Here is a 15,101-nt window from a genome sequence, read left to right on the forward strand (position 1 = left end):
GTTTTAAAACACTAATTTAAAAAAATTGCCTGTGGACTTGAACTCAGCTGCTTCTACCAGGAAGAATAATATAAGACTATTTTAACACTAATTAAAGTAATCCTGCATTTTTCATTTTTATAACTACTAAACATATTTTCATTGGCCTTTCCATTCTAAGAATTATGAAGCTTTTATAATTTTCTTGGAAAATTAATATACCTATCTAAATTTAAGTTGATCCCTAATATAATTTTAAGAAGTTAAGAGAAATCTGTTTTAAATGATGTTCAATTTTTATGAACTTTTGACTATCCATAGCAAACATTACTTTCAAACATGACCAAGGAAGAACATAGGGACAGTATATGTAGAGTTTCAAGCACACCTCATTGATACCTCAGCTTCTTATAAAGTTGCATATTTACGATGCATATATAGCAACTCTGAAAATGAGATACCTCAACTATATCCCCTTAAAAAAAATCAGATCAGTGCATAAAAACTCTTCAGGTAAGGGGCAGATATTTGTATCAAGTAGCTGTAACAGCTATCTGTTCCCAGTGCAAATATATTTATAACCTAAATTAATTTATTTGGCATCCTAATATCTTCTATTTTGGGTCACTTTCAAGAGTGGAAATCATAAAATATTGTCTGCCTTTGGTACAAGAGGTTAACTGAAGGTAAAGTGTAATTTGTAACAAGCAATCTTGGTTAGGTGTACATTCAAAGCACAAAGATTTTAGTTTGAGGAGTTCAGATCTTAATATTCTCTCAGATTACATAATAAAAATAATACCATATAACTTGAAACCCAAAATGGACCTTGAAGCTAACCATATACCCGGGAGAAGCCAAGTATGTATAGAGAGGTTAGATGAGTCGACCAGTTAGTGGGAGAATTGGTCTGAAACCCCAATCTCCTGACTCCCCAGCTTAGCACTCTCATTTTTGATGTTAGTCAGTACTGACACATTCCTTATTTCATGGAACTATACTGTACATGCTTGCCCTAAACAGTAAAATCTAACTTTAGTATGTGTAGGCCCTATGAAACTATATCTGACATCTAAAGCAGGACAGTAGCAGAGCAGCAAAAAAAGGTGTTAGGCAGCAATAAGGCTGAAGGGGGAGAGCTATGCAGTACTCAATTCGTTTCCCATGTGCTAATCTAACTACTGGACTTCCTATAAAACTGCTGCCTGGCAGTGGGTTTTAAGGAGGGCACGTACTGCATGGAGCACTGGGTGTGGTGCATAAACAATGAATTTTGGAACAGTGGAAAAAAATTAAAAAAAAAAAAAACCTGCTACAACTCCTTCAACCACCATGCCCTTCTACCTTGAGAAGTCTGCTGTGAAAAAAATCAGATCTTGCTACTCATGAAACTTACTTGTGTTTGTCAAGTTCAGTGGCACATCTGACTTTACATATAACCTATAAAGAGAGTATAGAAAAAGGTTTTGAAAAAACATGTGTAATATATATTCTTAAACTTGTTTTGACTTTGTGTTTCAAAGTGATAAAACTACAAATAGTAATATGTTACGAATAACATAAGTAAAAATTCAACTTTTAACATTTGAACTACCATGAAGCAAAAATAAACAGGCTTCCAAAGGCTTAAAGCAATAATAATTATCTTTGTTATAGTATTAAATTTAAATTTCTATCTTTAAAATTTTAAATAGAATGTATCCAGTTTAAACATTTAGTGAACTTTTATTATGAGCCAAACATTGTGCTGGATAGTTTTCCACCTATTCTAAACTTCAATATATGATCTACATTTTGTCTTTTTTTAAAAAAGATTTTACTTATTTATTTATTTATTGACTTATTTGTCAGAAACAGAGACCACAAGCAGGGAGAGCTGCAGCGAGAGGGACAGGCAGGGTCCCTGCTGAGGAAGGAGCCCGATGCGGGACTCAATCCTAGGACCCCCAGGATCATGATCTGAGCTGAAGGCAGATGCTTGCCCAACTGAGCCACCCAGGCACTCCACTTACATTTTGTCTTAAAATGGAACTGCTTACTTAAATATGAATATGGATGAATGTTCTCCAAAGATTATTTTCCCCTAAGATGCAATGAAGTAGTAAAAGGAAACAAGGGACCAAAAAATGAACACAAAGATAATGATCATGTATCATATTTAGAAACTTCCCTCTTTCACAAAGCCTTGCAAAGGGTAGGTTTCAAATACTTGTTGAATAAAATTAAGTAGGTCGGTAAATAGAATTTGAAATTATCATGGTAAATTCTGACAGTCTTGTGTGGAAGGTCTTAATTTCTTACTGGTGAATTTGGACTTTATTTAGATGCTCGGAAGATATGAGGTTTTCTTTATGCAGACACTCCAAAATATGAAATGACACAGTTGATATCAGTGCAAAAGATGTTATCACAACATCTAAGAAGGGAAAAAGACTTAATTCAGTCCAAGAAATGGTGTGAGGTAAGGAGAAAGGGTAAAGACTGTGTAGAATCAGTGAGGACTTCTCAAAGGAAGTCACAGTCAAGCCAGAGCCAAGTTATGAAGGGCAAGTGAGTGTTAGATAAATGCTCTGGCAAAGATAGCAACCAGTGCATGCACTTGTATCTGTGTATTTTGGTTAACCAGAATCCAAATGTGATACAGGAGTCTAAAATATTATCCTATTAGTTTCCTAATCATTCTCAGATGTATCCATTTTCTCTGTCTGAGGTACACATTAGCTCACTTTTCAGATGGTCTCTCTGCTTCTCTTCTTTATTCCATCTATATATTTCAAAGATAAGTGTTCATTTTACTACTTTTCTTTTATTCTCACCTGTCTACATAAAATTTTAATGATTTCTATTTTTATAAATTGCACATTGTATATATATATATATAATATATATAATGCAAAATTCACCATTTAACCATTTTTTAAAGATTTTTTAAAAATTTTATTCATTTGAGAGAGAGAGGGAGAGGGCATCGGGGTGGCAGAGGGAGAGGGAGAAGCAGACTCCCTGCTGAGCAGGAGGCCTCACATGGCCCATCCCAGGGCCCTGAGATTATGAACTGAGCCAAAGGCAGATGCTTAACCAACTGAGCCACCTAGGCACCTGTGAACCCTTTTTAAAAGAGACTTGTATATTTATTTTACAGAGAGAAAAAGAGAGAGTGTGGGGGAAGGGCAGAGGGAGAGAGAAACTTAAGTAGACTCTGCGCTGAGCTTGAAGTCCAACATGGAGCTCCATCCCATGACTTTGATATCATGCCCTGAACTGAAACCAAAAGTCAGGAGCTAACTGACTGAGCCCTCCAGGGGCCCCCCATTTAACCATTTTTAAGGGTATAGTTTAATTGTGTTAAGTACATTCACATTGTTGTGCGAACCATCACCATCATTCATCTCCAGAAAATTTTCACCTTCCCAAACTAAAGAAAGCTCTGTATTCATTAAACAATAACACCTGATTCCTCCCTCCTCCAGCACCTGGCAACCACCATTATACCTTCCATCTGTGAATCTGATAGCTCTAGTACCCTCATCTAAGAAGAATCATACAGTATTTGTTCTTTTTCTGATTGGCTCATAACACTTAACATAGTGTCTTACAGGTTCATCCATGTTGTAACTCGTGTCATATCTTCTATCCCCTTCAAAGCTGAATAAGATTCCACTGTATGTTTATACCACATTTTGTCTATCTATTCAATCATCAATGGACACTTGAGTAGCTTTCACCTTTTGGGTATTGTGAATAATCTGCTATAAACAGTATGTTCTATATATGAACATGTTTTAATATGATTTTAAAAAATCACTTGACAGTAAGTTGTAGATGTGATGCTCCTTCAACACTAAATGTGTACTTCAATGTATATTTCTTAAAAAATAAAATTCTCGTATGTAATCACAATATAATTACAAAATTTAAAAAAGTTGAATGTTGATACAATACTATTACCTAATTTTCAGACCTTAATCAGATTTTGCCTTTTGTTTCAATAATGCCGTTTATGGGGAAAATACCAGGATTATGCCTTACTCTGTGCATTTAATCTCCTTTACTTTTCCATTTTCCCCTTTGTCTTTTCAGTTATTTTGTGTTTCTCAGTTTGGGTTTATCTGTTTTTTCATAATTAGATTCAGGATATCCATTTTGGTAGGAAGACCACAGAAGTGATGGTGCTATGTTCTTCTCAATGAATTACATCAGGATGCTCATGATTTATCCATTATTGTGATGCTCACTTTGAGTAACTGATTAAGGTAATGTCTACCAAATTTCTCCACTAAGTTACCATTTTTCTCCTTGTAATGAATACCACATGGAGAGATATTTACAATGTAATTATCTTTTTTTTTTTAAAGATTTTATTTATTTATTTGGCAGAGAGAGATCACAAGCAGGCAGAGAGAGAGAGAAGGAAGCAGGCTCCCGGCTGAGCAGAGAGCCCAATGCAGGGCTCGATCCCAGGACCCTGGGATCATGACCTGAGCTGAAGGCAGCGGCTTAACCCACTGAGCCACCCAGGCGCCCCACAATGTAATTATCTTTTTGTTCTTCAAACTTTCATCCATTAGTTTTGGCATCCATTGCCTGAATAAATTATTATTATTATGGGGAATTTTCATTTTATTTTATTTATTTTTAAAAAGATTTTATTCATTTATTTGACAGAGAGAGAAAGAGAGCACAAGTCGGGGAGTAGCAGAGGAAGAGGGAGAAGCAGGCTCCCTGCCGAGCAGGGTGTCCAATGTGGGGTTTGTTCCCAGGACCCTGGGATCATGACCTGAGTCAATGGCAGATGCTTAACCATCTGAGCCAACCAGGTATCTGGGGGCATTTTCATTTAAAAAAGTAAATCTGATCATATTATACCAGGACAAAGCCCACACTCCTTTTGACATAACAGGTCTTTCATCATCTTGCCTCACCTTCCCATCTTTGCATTCTTTTATCCCATCTTCAATCTTATGGTCTGGCCATTTTGGATTATTTACAACTCTTCAAATAAGGGATTCATTTTCACATCTCTGTGCCTTCCTTTGTGTTTTTACTTTCCCTGAAATAAGCTTTCTATGTCATATAACAAATTCTAACTCATCCCTCAAGATTTGTACTTGAGTGTTATCTTTTATATTGTCATCTTAAGGGACTTAGGAAGAGAAACACCACTCTGTATCTTTGCTTTTCTAATCACATTTTATGGAATTTATATACATTTTTATTTCTTTTTTTTAAGATTTTATTATTTGACAGACAGAGTAGGAAGAGAGACAGGCAGAGAGAGGGGAAGGAGCAGGCTCCCCGCCGAACCGAGAGCCCAATGCGGGGCTCGATCCCAGGACCCTGAGACCACGACCTGAGCCAAAGGCAGAGGCTTTAACCCACTGAGCCACCCAGGGGCCCCACATTTTTATTTACTTCTTAAGAGACACCATAACTTACTTATATTTATAGCCCCGTGCTGAGCAAAATGCTTGGTTCATAGTAAGTTTTCAGAATATGTTGGAATAAATAACCAGTGAATTTGGGTCAAAGCAAGTATTTTGGTGAAATACAGTGCAAGTGGAATTGGAGGGGCAAGCAGTTGCCTAATTGTGGAGACCTTGTATAAAAATGTTAAAGAATTAGTCTTTAACTCCCACAAACTCTGTAATATGACTTTATGTCTGAGTGATTTCTTAGGTGAAGTGTAGCAAATGGAATAGAATAGTGTGAAGAACATGATTTCTTAGGTGAAGTGTAGCAAATGGAATAGAATAGTGTGAAGAACACTAGTTAAAATACTCTTGAACTTCCGCGAGTCTACTAAACCACATTCTCAGGTTATGAATCTAAAGACTAAATGTGAGAACTGAATACATAAAAATATTAGAAGAGAGCACACACAGTAATTTCTCTGACATTGGCCATAGCAACATTTGTCTAGTTATGTCTCCTCAGGCTAAGGAAACAAAAGCAAAAATAAATGATTGGGACCACATCAAAATAAAAAATCTTCTGCACAACAAAGGAAAGCATCAACAAAACTAAAGGACAACCTACTGAATGGAAGAAGGTATCTGCAAATGACATATCCGATAAGGGGTTAATATCCAAAATATATGAAGAACTTATACAACTCTACACCAAAATGGACAGAAGACAGCAACAGACATTTCTCCAAGGAAGACATACAGATGGCTAACATACATATGAAAAGATGCTCAACATCACTGATTACCAGGGAAATGCAGATCAAAACCATAAGGAAAAAAAAAAAAAACAAACACAACAGCTATCACCTGTCAGAATGCCTAAAATAAAAAACACAAGAAACAACAAGTCTTGGTGAGGATTTGGAAAAAAAGGAACCCCTCAAGCAGTACTGATGGGAATGCAAACTGGTGTGGCTACCATGGAAAACATTATGGATGTTCTTAAAAAAATTAAAAGTAGAATTACCATATGATCCAGGAATTAAACTACTGGGTATTTACCCAAAGAATATGAAAATACTAATAAGAAAAGATATATGCACTTCTATGTTCAGTGCAACATTATTTATGATAGCCAAGACACGGAAGCAGCCCAAGTGTTCATTGATATATGGATGGATAAAGATGTGGTACATGTATACAATGGTAAGTTACTCAGCCATAGAAAATAATGAAATCCAGGGAACCTGGGTGGCTCAGTTAGTTAAGCAACTGCCTTCAGCTCAGGTCTGATCCTGGAGTCCCAGGATTGAGTCCTGCCTTGGGCTTCCTTCTTGGTGGGGAGTCTGCTTCTCCTTCTTACCCTCCCCCTCTCAGGCTTTCTCTCTCATTCTCTCTCAGATAAATAAATAAATGAAATCTTTAAAAAAAGAAAATAATGAAATCTTGCCATTTGCAACAAGAGGGATGTACCTAGAGGATATTAGGCTAAGTGAAACATTAATCAGAGAAAGGCAAATACCATATAATTTCACTCATATATGGAATTTAAGAAACAAAACAAATGAACAAAAAAAAAAAAGAGACAAAAAGATTTTTAGAGAAAATATAGAGAACAAATTTGTGGTTTCCAGAGGGAAGGTGAGTGGAAGGATGGATGAAATAGATAAAGGGAATTAAGAGTATATTTCTTGTGATGAGAAGTGAGTAATATACAGAATTGTTGAATCACCATATTGTACACCTGAAAACAATATAACACCATACACAATTATACTGGATAAAAAAGAAAGTGTTATATGCATGAAATTACACAGTACGTAACCTCTTGGAATTGGATTTTTACATAATTCTTTGGAGATGCATGTAGATTGCTGTGCTTAGGAATAAATTTGTTCTTTAAAAAAAAAAAAAGAATTAATAGAATGAGTGCCCCATGGCAAAAATTTTAAAGTCAGTTTGTGGGATTGATTTTCAGGTTTAAAATGTATTACATATAGGCAGAAATATTGAGAAGATAGGTGAGTTTGGGATTATAAGAAGAAAATTACAGTCTCCTACAGAGGTGACAACTGAAATTCAAACTACAAGACATTTGAGAGACTAGAATAGGAATTCAACCTGTGATATGTTCACATCTAATAGTCATATGAAAAATCAAGAAGATGGAAGAAAAGAAATAGGCAAAGGAGACAGATCTAAAAATCAGATTAATCACATAAAACAGCAGAGTGGTTTAGAGGTAATAAGAAGCAAGTATAGCCCTTGTAAAATTTTGCAAAAAGTTAAGAATGAATAAGAGAAGACCATTTGGTTTGGTACCAGTATGTCATGTATACCTTGGAGGGAACAGTTTTCAGTGGGATAATAGAACAAAAGTACAAGGGGTTAAGAGAGAGTACAACAACAAAGACAGTGAGTATAGACTATATGAGATACTATGGTAGATAAGAGAACCTGGGAAAATCTGTGTTGAGAGACATTTTCTCCATGAATATTGCACATTTCTGCATGGTCCAGGTCTTCTGAGCAAAGGGCTTTGCAAAGCAAACATCCTTGAGAAGTAGAGAGGGTGTCTACCTTAATTAAGTCCGGAGGGAAGATTTGTTCCTTGGTTAGTAGAATAAAGATTGAGAACATCTCTCTCCCTGGGGACATTTGGGTGTGGGTGTGGGGGTGATAAGGTCCCTGTATCTGTCCTTGCTTACATTCCAGAGTAAAGATAAAGTCTGTCTGTCTCCCTTATTTCAGGGTTCTTCCCCTGTAACATATCTTGCAGCAGGCACAAGTAACATCTGGCTTTCACTGTGTTAAATATATGGAAACTGGGGCTAAGGACCTGATTCATGACATTACTTTGGTGGTTGTTTTTGCTATGAGTAATAAGTGGTCTTTTGTTTTTCATGGGTTTCTTTTTTTTGTCAGTATATGTATATACAACTGTAGTAAGCTAATCTGTTAGCTTTCAAGTAAGGTAAGGTCTCAGACCTTTCACAGTTTCTGATTTAATAATCTGTTGATCAGAAATAAACTAGAGATGGTGAAATGATAAATGGAGATCAGGAGAGAGGAAGGGAGAGTTCAGTTGTTAAAGAAGGCTCTAGAAGAAGCAGATTAGCCCTTAAAAGGAAAACATATTTTTGAGTCACGAGGTTAGAAAAGATAGTTGAAGAAAAACTAGGAGGTCTGCAGAGAAAATTTAAAATAATCTATAAACCAGCTCTCTTAAAATTGGAAATTTGGATGTAGCATGGATACAGTCATTTTGATATAGAGACAATGGATGAGAGAATGGGGCAGATAGACTCTATTTTTTCTAGTAAAGTAGGAGGCAAGGTCATATCCTGGGAAGGGATGTTAGATTTGAGCACTTACAATATGGAAAACATTTGGAGCACATGAACAGAAGGGTTATAAAGAAATATACTGAGAGGCAGATAGGTCCAGTTAGTCAGATAGTTGACAGTGGGTACTGGCTGCAAAATTTCTTAATTTTAAAATTGAAACAATCTAATTGGAAAAAATAGATGACATTATAAAAGTTCAAATAACTAGGCTGCATTTTTCATGTAATAATTTAAAACTGTGACATATGAAACTATTATAGAGAAAGAAAAAGTGGATGAGTGAACTATATTGGCATAGCAAAAAGTCAAGGAAGGGGAATACTAGATTGTAGGTTCTTGGTGTGAAAAACATCACAAGGAAGCTAATGGAGTAGGGAAAACAGAAGTGGCAAAGTGATTAAAAGTTAGAATGAGGGTGAAAAACAGATAAAAGGATGACTTCAAGATGTATAAGGGAGAAGAGAAGACACTGGTTAGAAAGAATTTGCTTCATTTTCAAAGGCTGACCCAAGGTGTGCCTTGCTGTTGGGTGGTTCAGACAGAAAGGGAGAATTTTAGAGCTCTGAGAAGTCACTGAATTGAGACACATTGATGGATTATCAGTATTAGCTTTAAAAAAGAACTATACAATGGCAGACCACGCCAGAAGGAAAAAAGTGCTGATTCATCCAGGAAAGTGGAAGTTATTATTATAGCCAATGATGACCTAATCAGATGGCATGGATTTCAGAGATGATGATAACATATCAGTGAGTAGTGTTGGGAAGCATAAAATAGGCTGATTGTTCTTCCCACAAACTGAGATGGGGGGGGCAGTTTTCCTTATACCCAAAGGGTCATCAAAAAAAAGCTAGATTTCAGTGAAGGCATTTAAAAGTTTCAAATGAAGAACAGAATGGGAAGCAGGTGGGAAGTATGGTAAGATTAAGTTCATGTACAGGGATAAATAATGGGCAGGAGAGGGAGTTGAGCAGAATGAGGAAAGAATTAAAGGTCACCCATCAGCCTAGATTTACAGAATATGTTATAATGCATCATAGATTCAACTAGGTGTTTAAATCACATTTAGAGTATAATCAGGTTAAAAAGAATGATCTGGTTTTCCAAGTAGATTCCAAGTATGTATAGAATATAGCTAACAGGACATGATCCCAAACAAAAAAAAAAATGGTTAAAAAAATGATCTGGTTTTCCAAGTAGACTCCAAGTATGTACAGAATATAGCTAACAGGACATGATCCCAAACAAAAAAAGTTAGTAACACAAAAAATGTCAAGCAATTGTATGTTATTTGTTAGGACAGTGAAGGGAAGTTCATAGAACATAATAAACATGTACTATACACATATTTTTTTGAACTTTAGAATGGTTAATAACATACATCTAAATGACTTGCTGATGTCAATTTATGTCACAGGGACCATATCTTTCCAGGTCTTTTTTAATATCAGAAAAACTGAATAAATGGGCAATTTATAGGATAGTGTTTTTTATTGCAAAGGTATGAAGAATTACAATGGAATGTTATTCAGCCATCAAAAAAAGAAATCTTACCATTTGCAAAGATGTGGTTGGAACTAGAGGGCATTATGCTGAGTGAAATAAGTCAATTAGAGAAAGACAATTATCATATTTCACTTATATGTGGAATTTAAGAAATAAAGCAGAGGGTCATAGGGGAAGGGAGGGAAAAATAAAATAAGATGAAGTCAGAGAGGGAAATAAATCATAAGAGACTCTTAATTATAGGAAACACACTGAGGGTTGCTGGAGGGGTGGGGGGGATGGAGTCACTGGGTGATAGGCATTAAGGAGGGTATGTGATGTAATGGGCACTGAGTCTTATATGCAATTGATGAGTCACTGGACTCTGTCTCTGAAACTAACATATTATATGTTAAGTGAATTTAGATAAAATAAAAAAACAAAGTTATGAAGAACTATGTGGATTGATGGATATCAAATGTTTTTCAACATATAACTCACCTTTATGCCATAAAGTAGTAGCCCATAATTTAGAAAATACTGATTCAGAATTTCTGAATTAATGAATATTTAAAATACTATTATCATTAGCACACTTTATTAAAAAATTTCAACCTATTTTTATAAAGATTTTATTTATTTACTTGAAAGAGAGAACGCATGTGCACGCATGAGTAGAGGGAGGGGCAGAGGAAGAGGGAGAAGCAAGCTCCCTCTTGAGAAGGGAGTCCTGATACAGTGTGCTCAATCCCAGGACCCTGAGATCATGACTTGAGCTGAAGGCAGATATTAACTGACTGAGCCACCCAGGAGCCCCTCAAACTATTTTTAAGTGTTCTGAAATGATTTTTCTATCTTAAAATGTCAACTCCATATTTTCATCTCCCTATTTAACTTCTCAAATAAAGGGAAGAAAGGTCAGAGTATGACAAATATATTTTATTTGTGAATGTTATCTAATGTAAGGTTAATTAATACAGGTATCCCAAGATTTGAGGAAGAGTTAAACTGGAACTACACATTATTTATTGTTTTTCATTTCATGTAGAAACATGTTGCTTGGAGATGGTAGATACTGAAATATTATAGAGCGAATGCTTTCTATAGAATTTCTTTTTGTCAAGTTGATTTTTTCTACTTTTGTTAATTTCAAATAAAAACTTAACTGTTTTCAGGAATTTTCACGTGGAAACTTTACTGGAAAATTTGGAATTGATGCAAAAATTAACTATTGTGAACATAATCTCTTCTCTATGGTGAATAGATAGGCATACATATCCATCTATGTAGATTACTTTCAGAGAAACAGTTATCTATAGTTTCCATCTCAGTTGCTTATGCTCCCATGAGGAGTAGTGTACCGTTTTCAAGCCTACCATTGCTACTGCTTGCATATACAAAAAATTGAGGCTTTAGTTATCCTAGTTATAAATTGAATAGCCAGACTTTTTTTCAGATGTTCTCTCTCAATGCTTATATTTCATTTTTAAGAGCCTTTTTTAATCTTCAAAGACTTTTTCTTCACAGTTGCCTGTTCTTTCTAGGATACAATACCTTTTTGTCTCTGAGGATACTAATACCTTTCTTTTAAAAATATTTTATTTATTTGAGAGAAAGAAAGAGAGAGAGCATAAGTTGAGGAGAGCAGCAGAGGGAGAAGGAGAAGCAGAATCCCAGCTAAGCAGGGAGCCCAATATGGGGCTTGATCCTAGGATCTTGGGATCATGACCTAAACTGAAGACAGATGCTTTATGACTGAGACGCCCAGATGCCCCTCCTTTTTGCTTTTTTAAAAAATTTCTTCTGTTATATAGACATAATGAGGACACAAAGAAATTTGGCCCAAATTAAAGAACAATGACAATGCCATAGCAAGGATCTAAGTGAAACAGATATAAACAACATGTCTGATAGAGAATTCAAAGTAATGATCACAAGGATATTCACTGGGCATGAGAAAAGAGTAGATGATATATAAGTAAGACCCTTAATACAGAGATAAGGAACAACATAGCAGAGATAAAGGGCTCAATAAACAAACTGAGGAAGCTGCTTGACAGAATGAACAGCGGATTGTAAGAAGCAGAGGAACAAATTAATGACTTAGAAGACAGAGTACTGGAAAGTAATCAAGATGAACAAAAGAAAAGAGAATTTTGCAAAACAAGAATAGACTTAGGGAACTCAGTGACTTCATCAAATGTAATAACATTCATATTATGGGGGAAAAAGCCCCACAAAACAAAAAATAAAATGGCAATAAATACTTATCCATTGATAATTACTTTATATATAAAAGGACTAAATGCTCTAATAAAGACATGGGGTGACAGAATGGATTAAAAACAAGACTCACCTACCTGCTGCCTATCAGAGACTCATTTTAGACCTATAGATATCTGCAGATTGAAAGTGAAGGGCTGGGGGCTCCTGGCTGGCACAGTTCTTAGAGCATGGGATTCTTGATCTTGGGGTGGTGAGTACAAGCTCCATGCTGGGCACAGAACTTCCTTTAAAAAATAAATAGAAAGTAAGGGGATGGAGAAACATATAACATGCAAATGGATATCCAAAGAAAGCCAGAATAGCAATACTTATATCAGACAAACTAGATTTCATTTTAAAAAAAGATTTTATTTATTTACATTACAGAGATAGAGTAAGCACAAACAGGGGAACGGCAGGCAGAGGGAGACGGAGAAGCAAGCTCCTTGCTGAGCAGAGAGCCCAGTGTGGGGCTTGATCCCAGGACTCCGGGATCATGACCTGAGCTAAAGGCAGATGACTAACTGACTGAGCCAACCAGGTGCCCTGAAATAAACTGGACTTTAAAATAAAGACTGTAACAAGAGACAAAGAAGGACACTATATAATAATAAATGGGATAATCCAACAAGAAGATTTGACAATTATAAATATTTATACAATTAACATCAGAGCGACCAAACATACAAAACAGTTAAGTTAATAACAAATATGAAGGAATGAATCTGATTTTAATACAATAATAGTAGGGGACTTTAATACCCCACTAACATCAAAGGACAGATCATCTAAACAGAAAATCAATAAGGAAACAATAGCTTTGAAAGACACACTGTAACAGATGGATTTAACAGACATATTCAGAACATTCCATCCTAAAAATCTATAATACACATTCTTTTCAAGTGCACATGGAACATAATCTAGAATAGATCATGTATTAGCCCACAAAACAAGCCTCAACAAATTCAAGACTGAAGACATACCGTGCATCTTTTCTGACCACAACGCTATAAAACTGGAAGTCATCCACAAGAAAAAAATCTGTAAAGACCACAAATATATGGAGGTTAAATAACATGCTACTAAACAATGAGGTTAACCAGGAAATAAGCTAATAACTAAAAAAAATACATGAAACAAATAAAAATGAAAATATGATGGTCCAAAATCTTTGAGACTCAGAAAAAGTGGTTCTAAGAGGGAAATTTATAAAATACAGGTCAACCTCAAGAAGGAAGACAAATCCCAAATAAACAACCCAGACTTATACCTAATGGAACTAGGAAAAGAACGACTCACTTAACCTAAAACTAGCAGAAGCAAGGAAATAATAAAGATTAGAGCAGAAATAAATGATACAGAAACTAGAAAACCAACAGAACAAATCAATGAAACCAGGAGATGTTTCTTTGAAAAAATCAATAAAATTGATAAACTTCTAGCCAGGTTTACCAATAATAAAAAAAGAAAGGACTGAAAAAAATAAAATCACAAATGAGAGAGGAGAAATAACAACCAACACCAAAGAAATGCAAACAACTATAAGAGAATATTATGAAAAACTATATGCCAACAAATTGGGCAACGTAGAAGAAATGGATACATTCATAGAAACATATAAACTACCAAAACCAAAACAGGAAGAAGTTGAAAATTTGAATAGACAGATAACCGGCAAAGAAATTGAATCAGTAATCAAAAGAAGGGCCATCTGAACCCCAATGTTTATAGCAGCAATGGCCACGGTTGCCAAACTATGGAAAGAACCAAAATGCCCTTCAATGGACGAATGGAGAAGAAGATGTGGTCCATATATACTATGGAGTATTATGCCTCCATCAGAAAGGATGAATACCCAACTTTTGTAGCAACATGGACAGGACTGGAAGAGATGCTGAGTGAAATAAGTCAAGCAGAGAGAGTCAATTATCATATGGTTTCACTTATTTGTGGAGCATAACAAATATCATGGAGGACAAGGGGTGTTAGAGAGGAGAAGGGAGTTGGGGTAAATTGGAAGGGGAGGTGAATCATGAGAGACTATGGACTCTGAAAAACAATCTGAGGGGTTTGAAGTGGCGGGGGGTGGGAGGTTGGGGTACCAGGTGGTGGGTATTATAGAGGGCACGGATTGCATGGAGCACTGGATGTGGTGAAAAAATAATGAATACTGTTTTTCTGAAAATAAATAAATTGAAAAAATTAAAAAAAAAACCTCCCAAAAAACAAAAGTTCATAACCAGATGCCTTCCTAGGCAAATTCTACTAATCATTCAAAGAAGCACTAATACCTATTCTTCTCAATCTATTCCAAAAAATAGAAGAGGAAGGAAAACTTCAAAATTTATTCTATGGGGCTAGCATTATCCTGAGGCAAAAATCAGATAAAGACCACACACACAGACACACACACACACACAGAGAACTACAGGCCAATATCCTTGATGAATTTAAATGCAAAAATACTCAATAAAATACTAGCAAACTGAATCCAACAATACATTAGAAAAATCATTCACCATCAAGTGGGATTTATTCCTGGGTTGCAAGAGTGGTTCAATATTTCCAAATCAATCAGTGTGATACACCACATCAATAAGAGAAAGGATACAAA

General features: G+C 35.6%; 1 protein-coding gene across 1 annotated transcript in view; it reads right to left on the reverse strand.

The window, feature by feature from the left end:
• The window catches only part of GPR137C (G protein-coupled receptor 137C), a 63,527-nt gene that overhangs the window by 24,562 nt on the left and 23,864 nt on the right, over positions 1-15,101 (reverse strand). The window contains exon 2 of the mRNA XM_044229545.1: positions 1,376-1,419. Within this exon, the coding sequence (XP_044085480.1) occupies positions 1,376-1,419 (44 nt within the window). The remainder of the gene's footprint in view (positions 1-1,375; positions 1,420-15,101) is intronic.

This window comes from Neovison vison, chromosome 13 (assembly GCF_020171115.1).
Source record: "Neovison vison isolate M4711 chromosome 13, ASM_NN_V1, whole genome shotgun sequence".
In the NCBI taxonomy this organism is placed as follows: Eukaryota; Metazoa; Chordata; class Mammalia; order Carnivora; family Mustelidae; genus Neogale; species Neogale vison.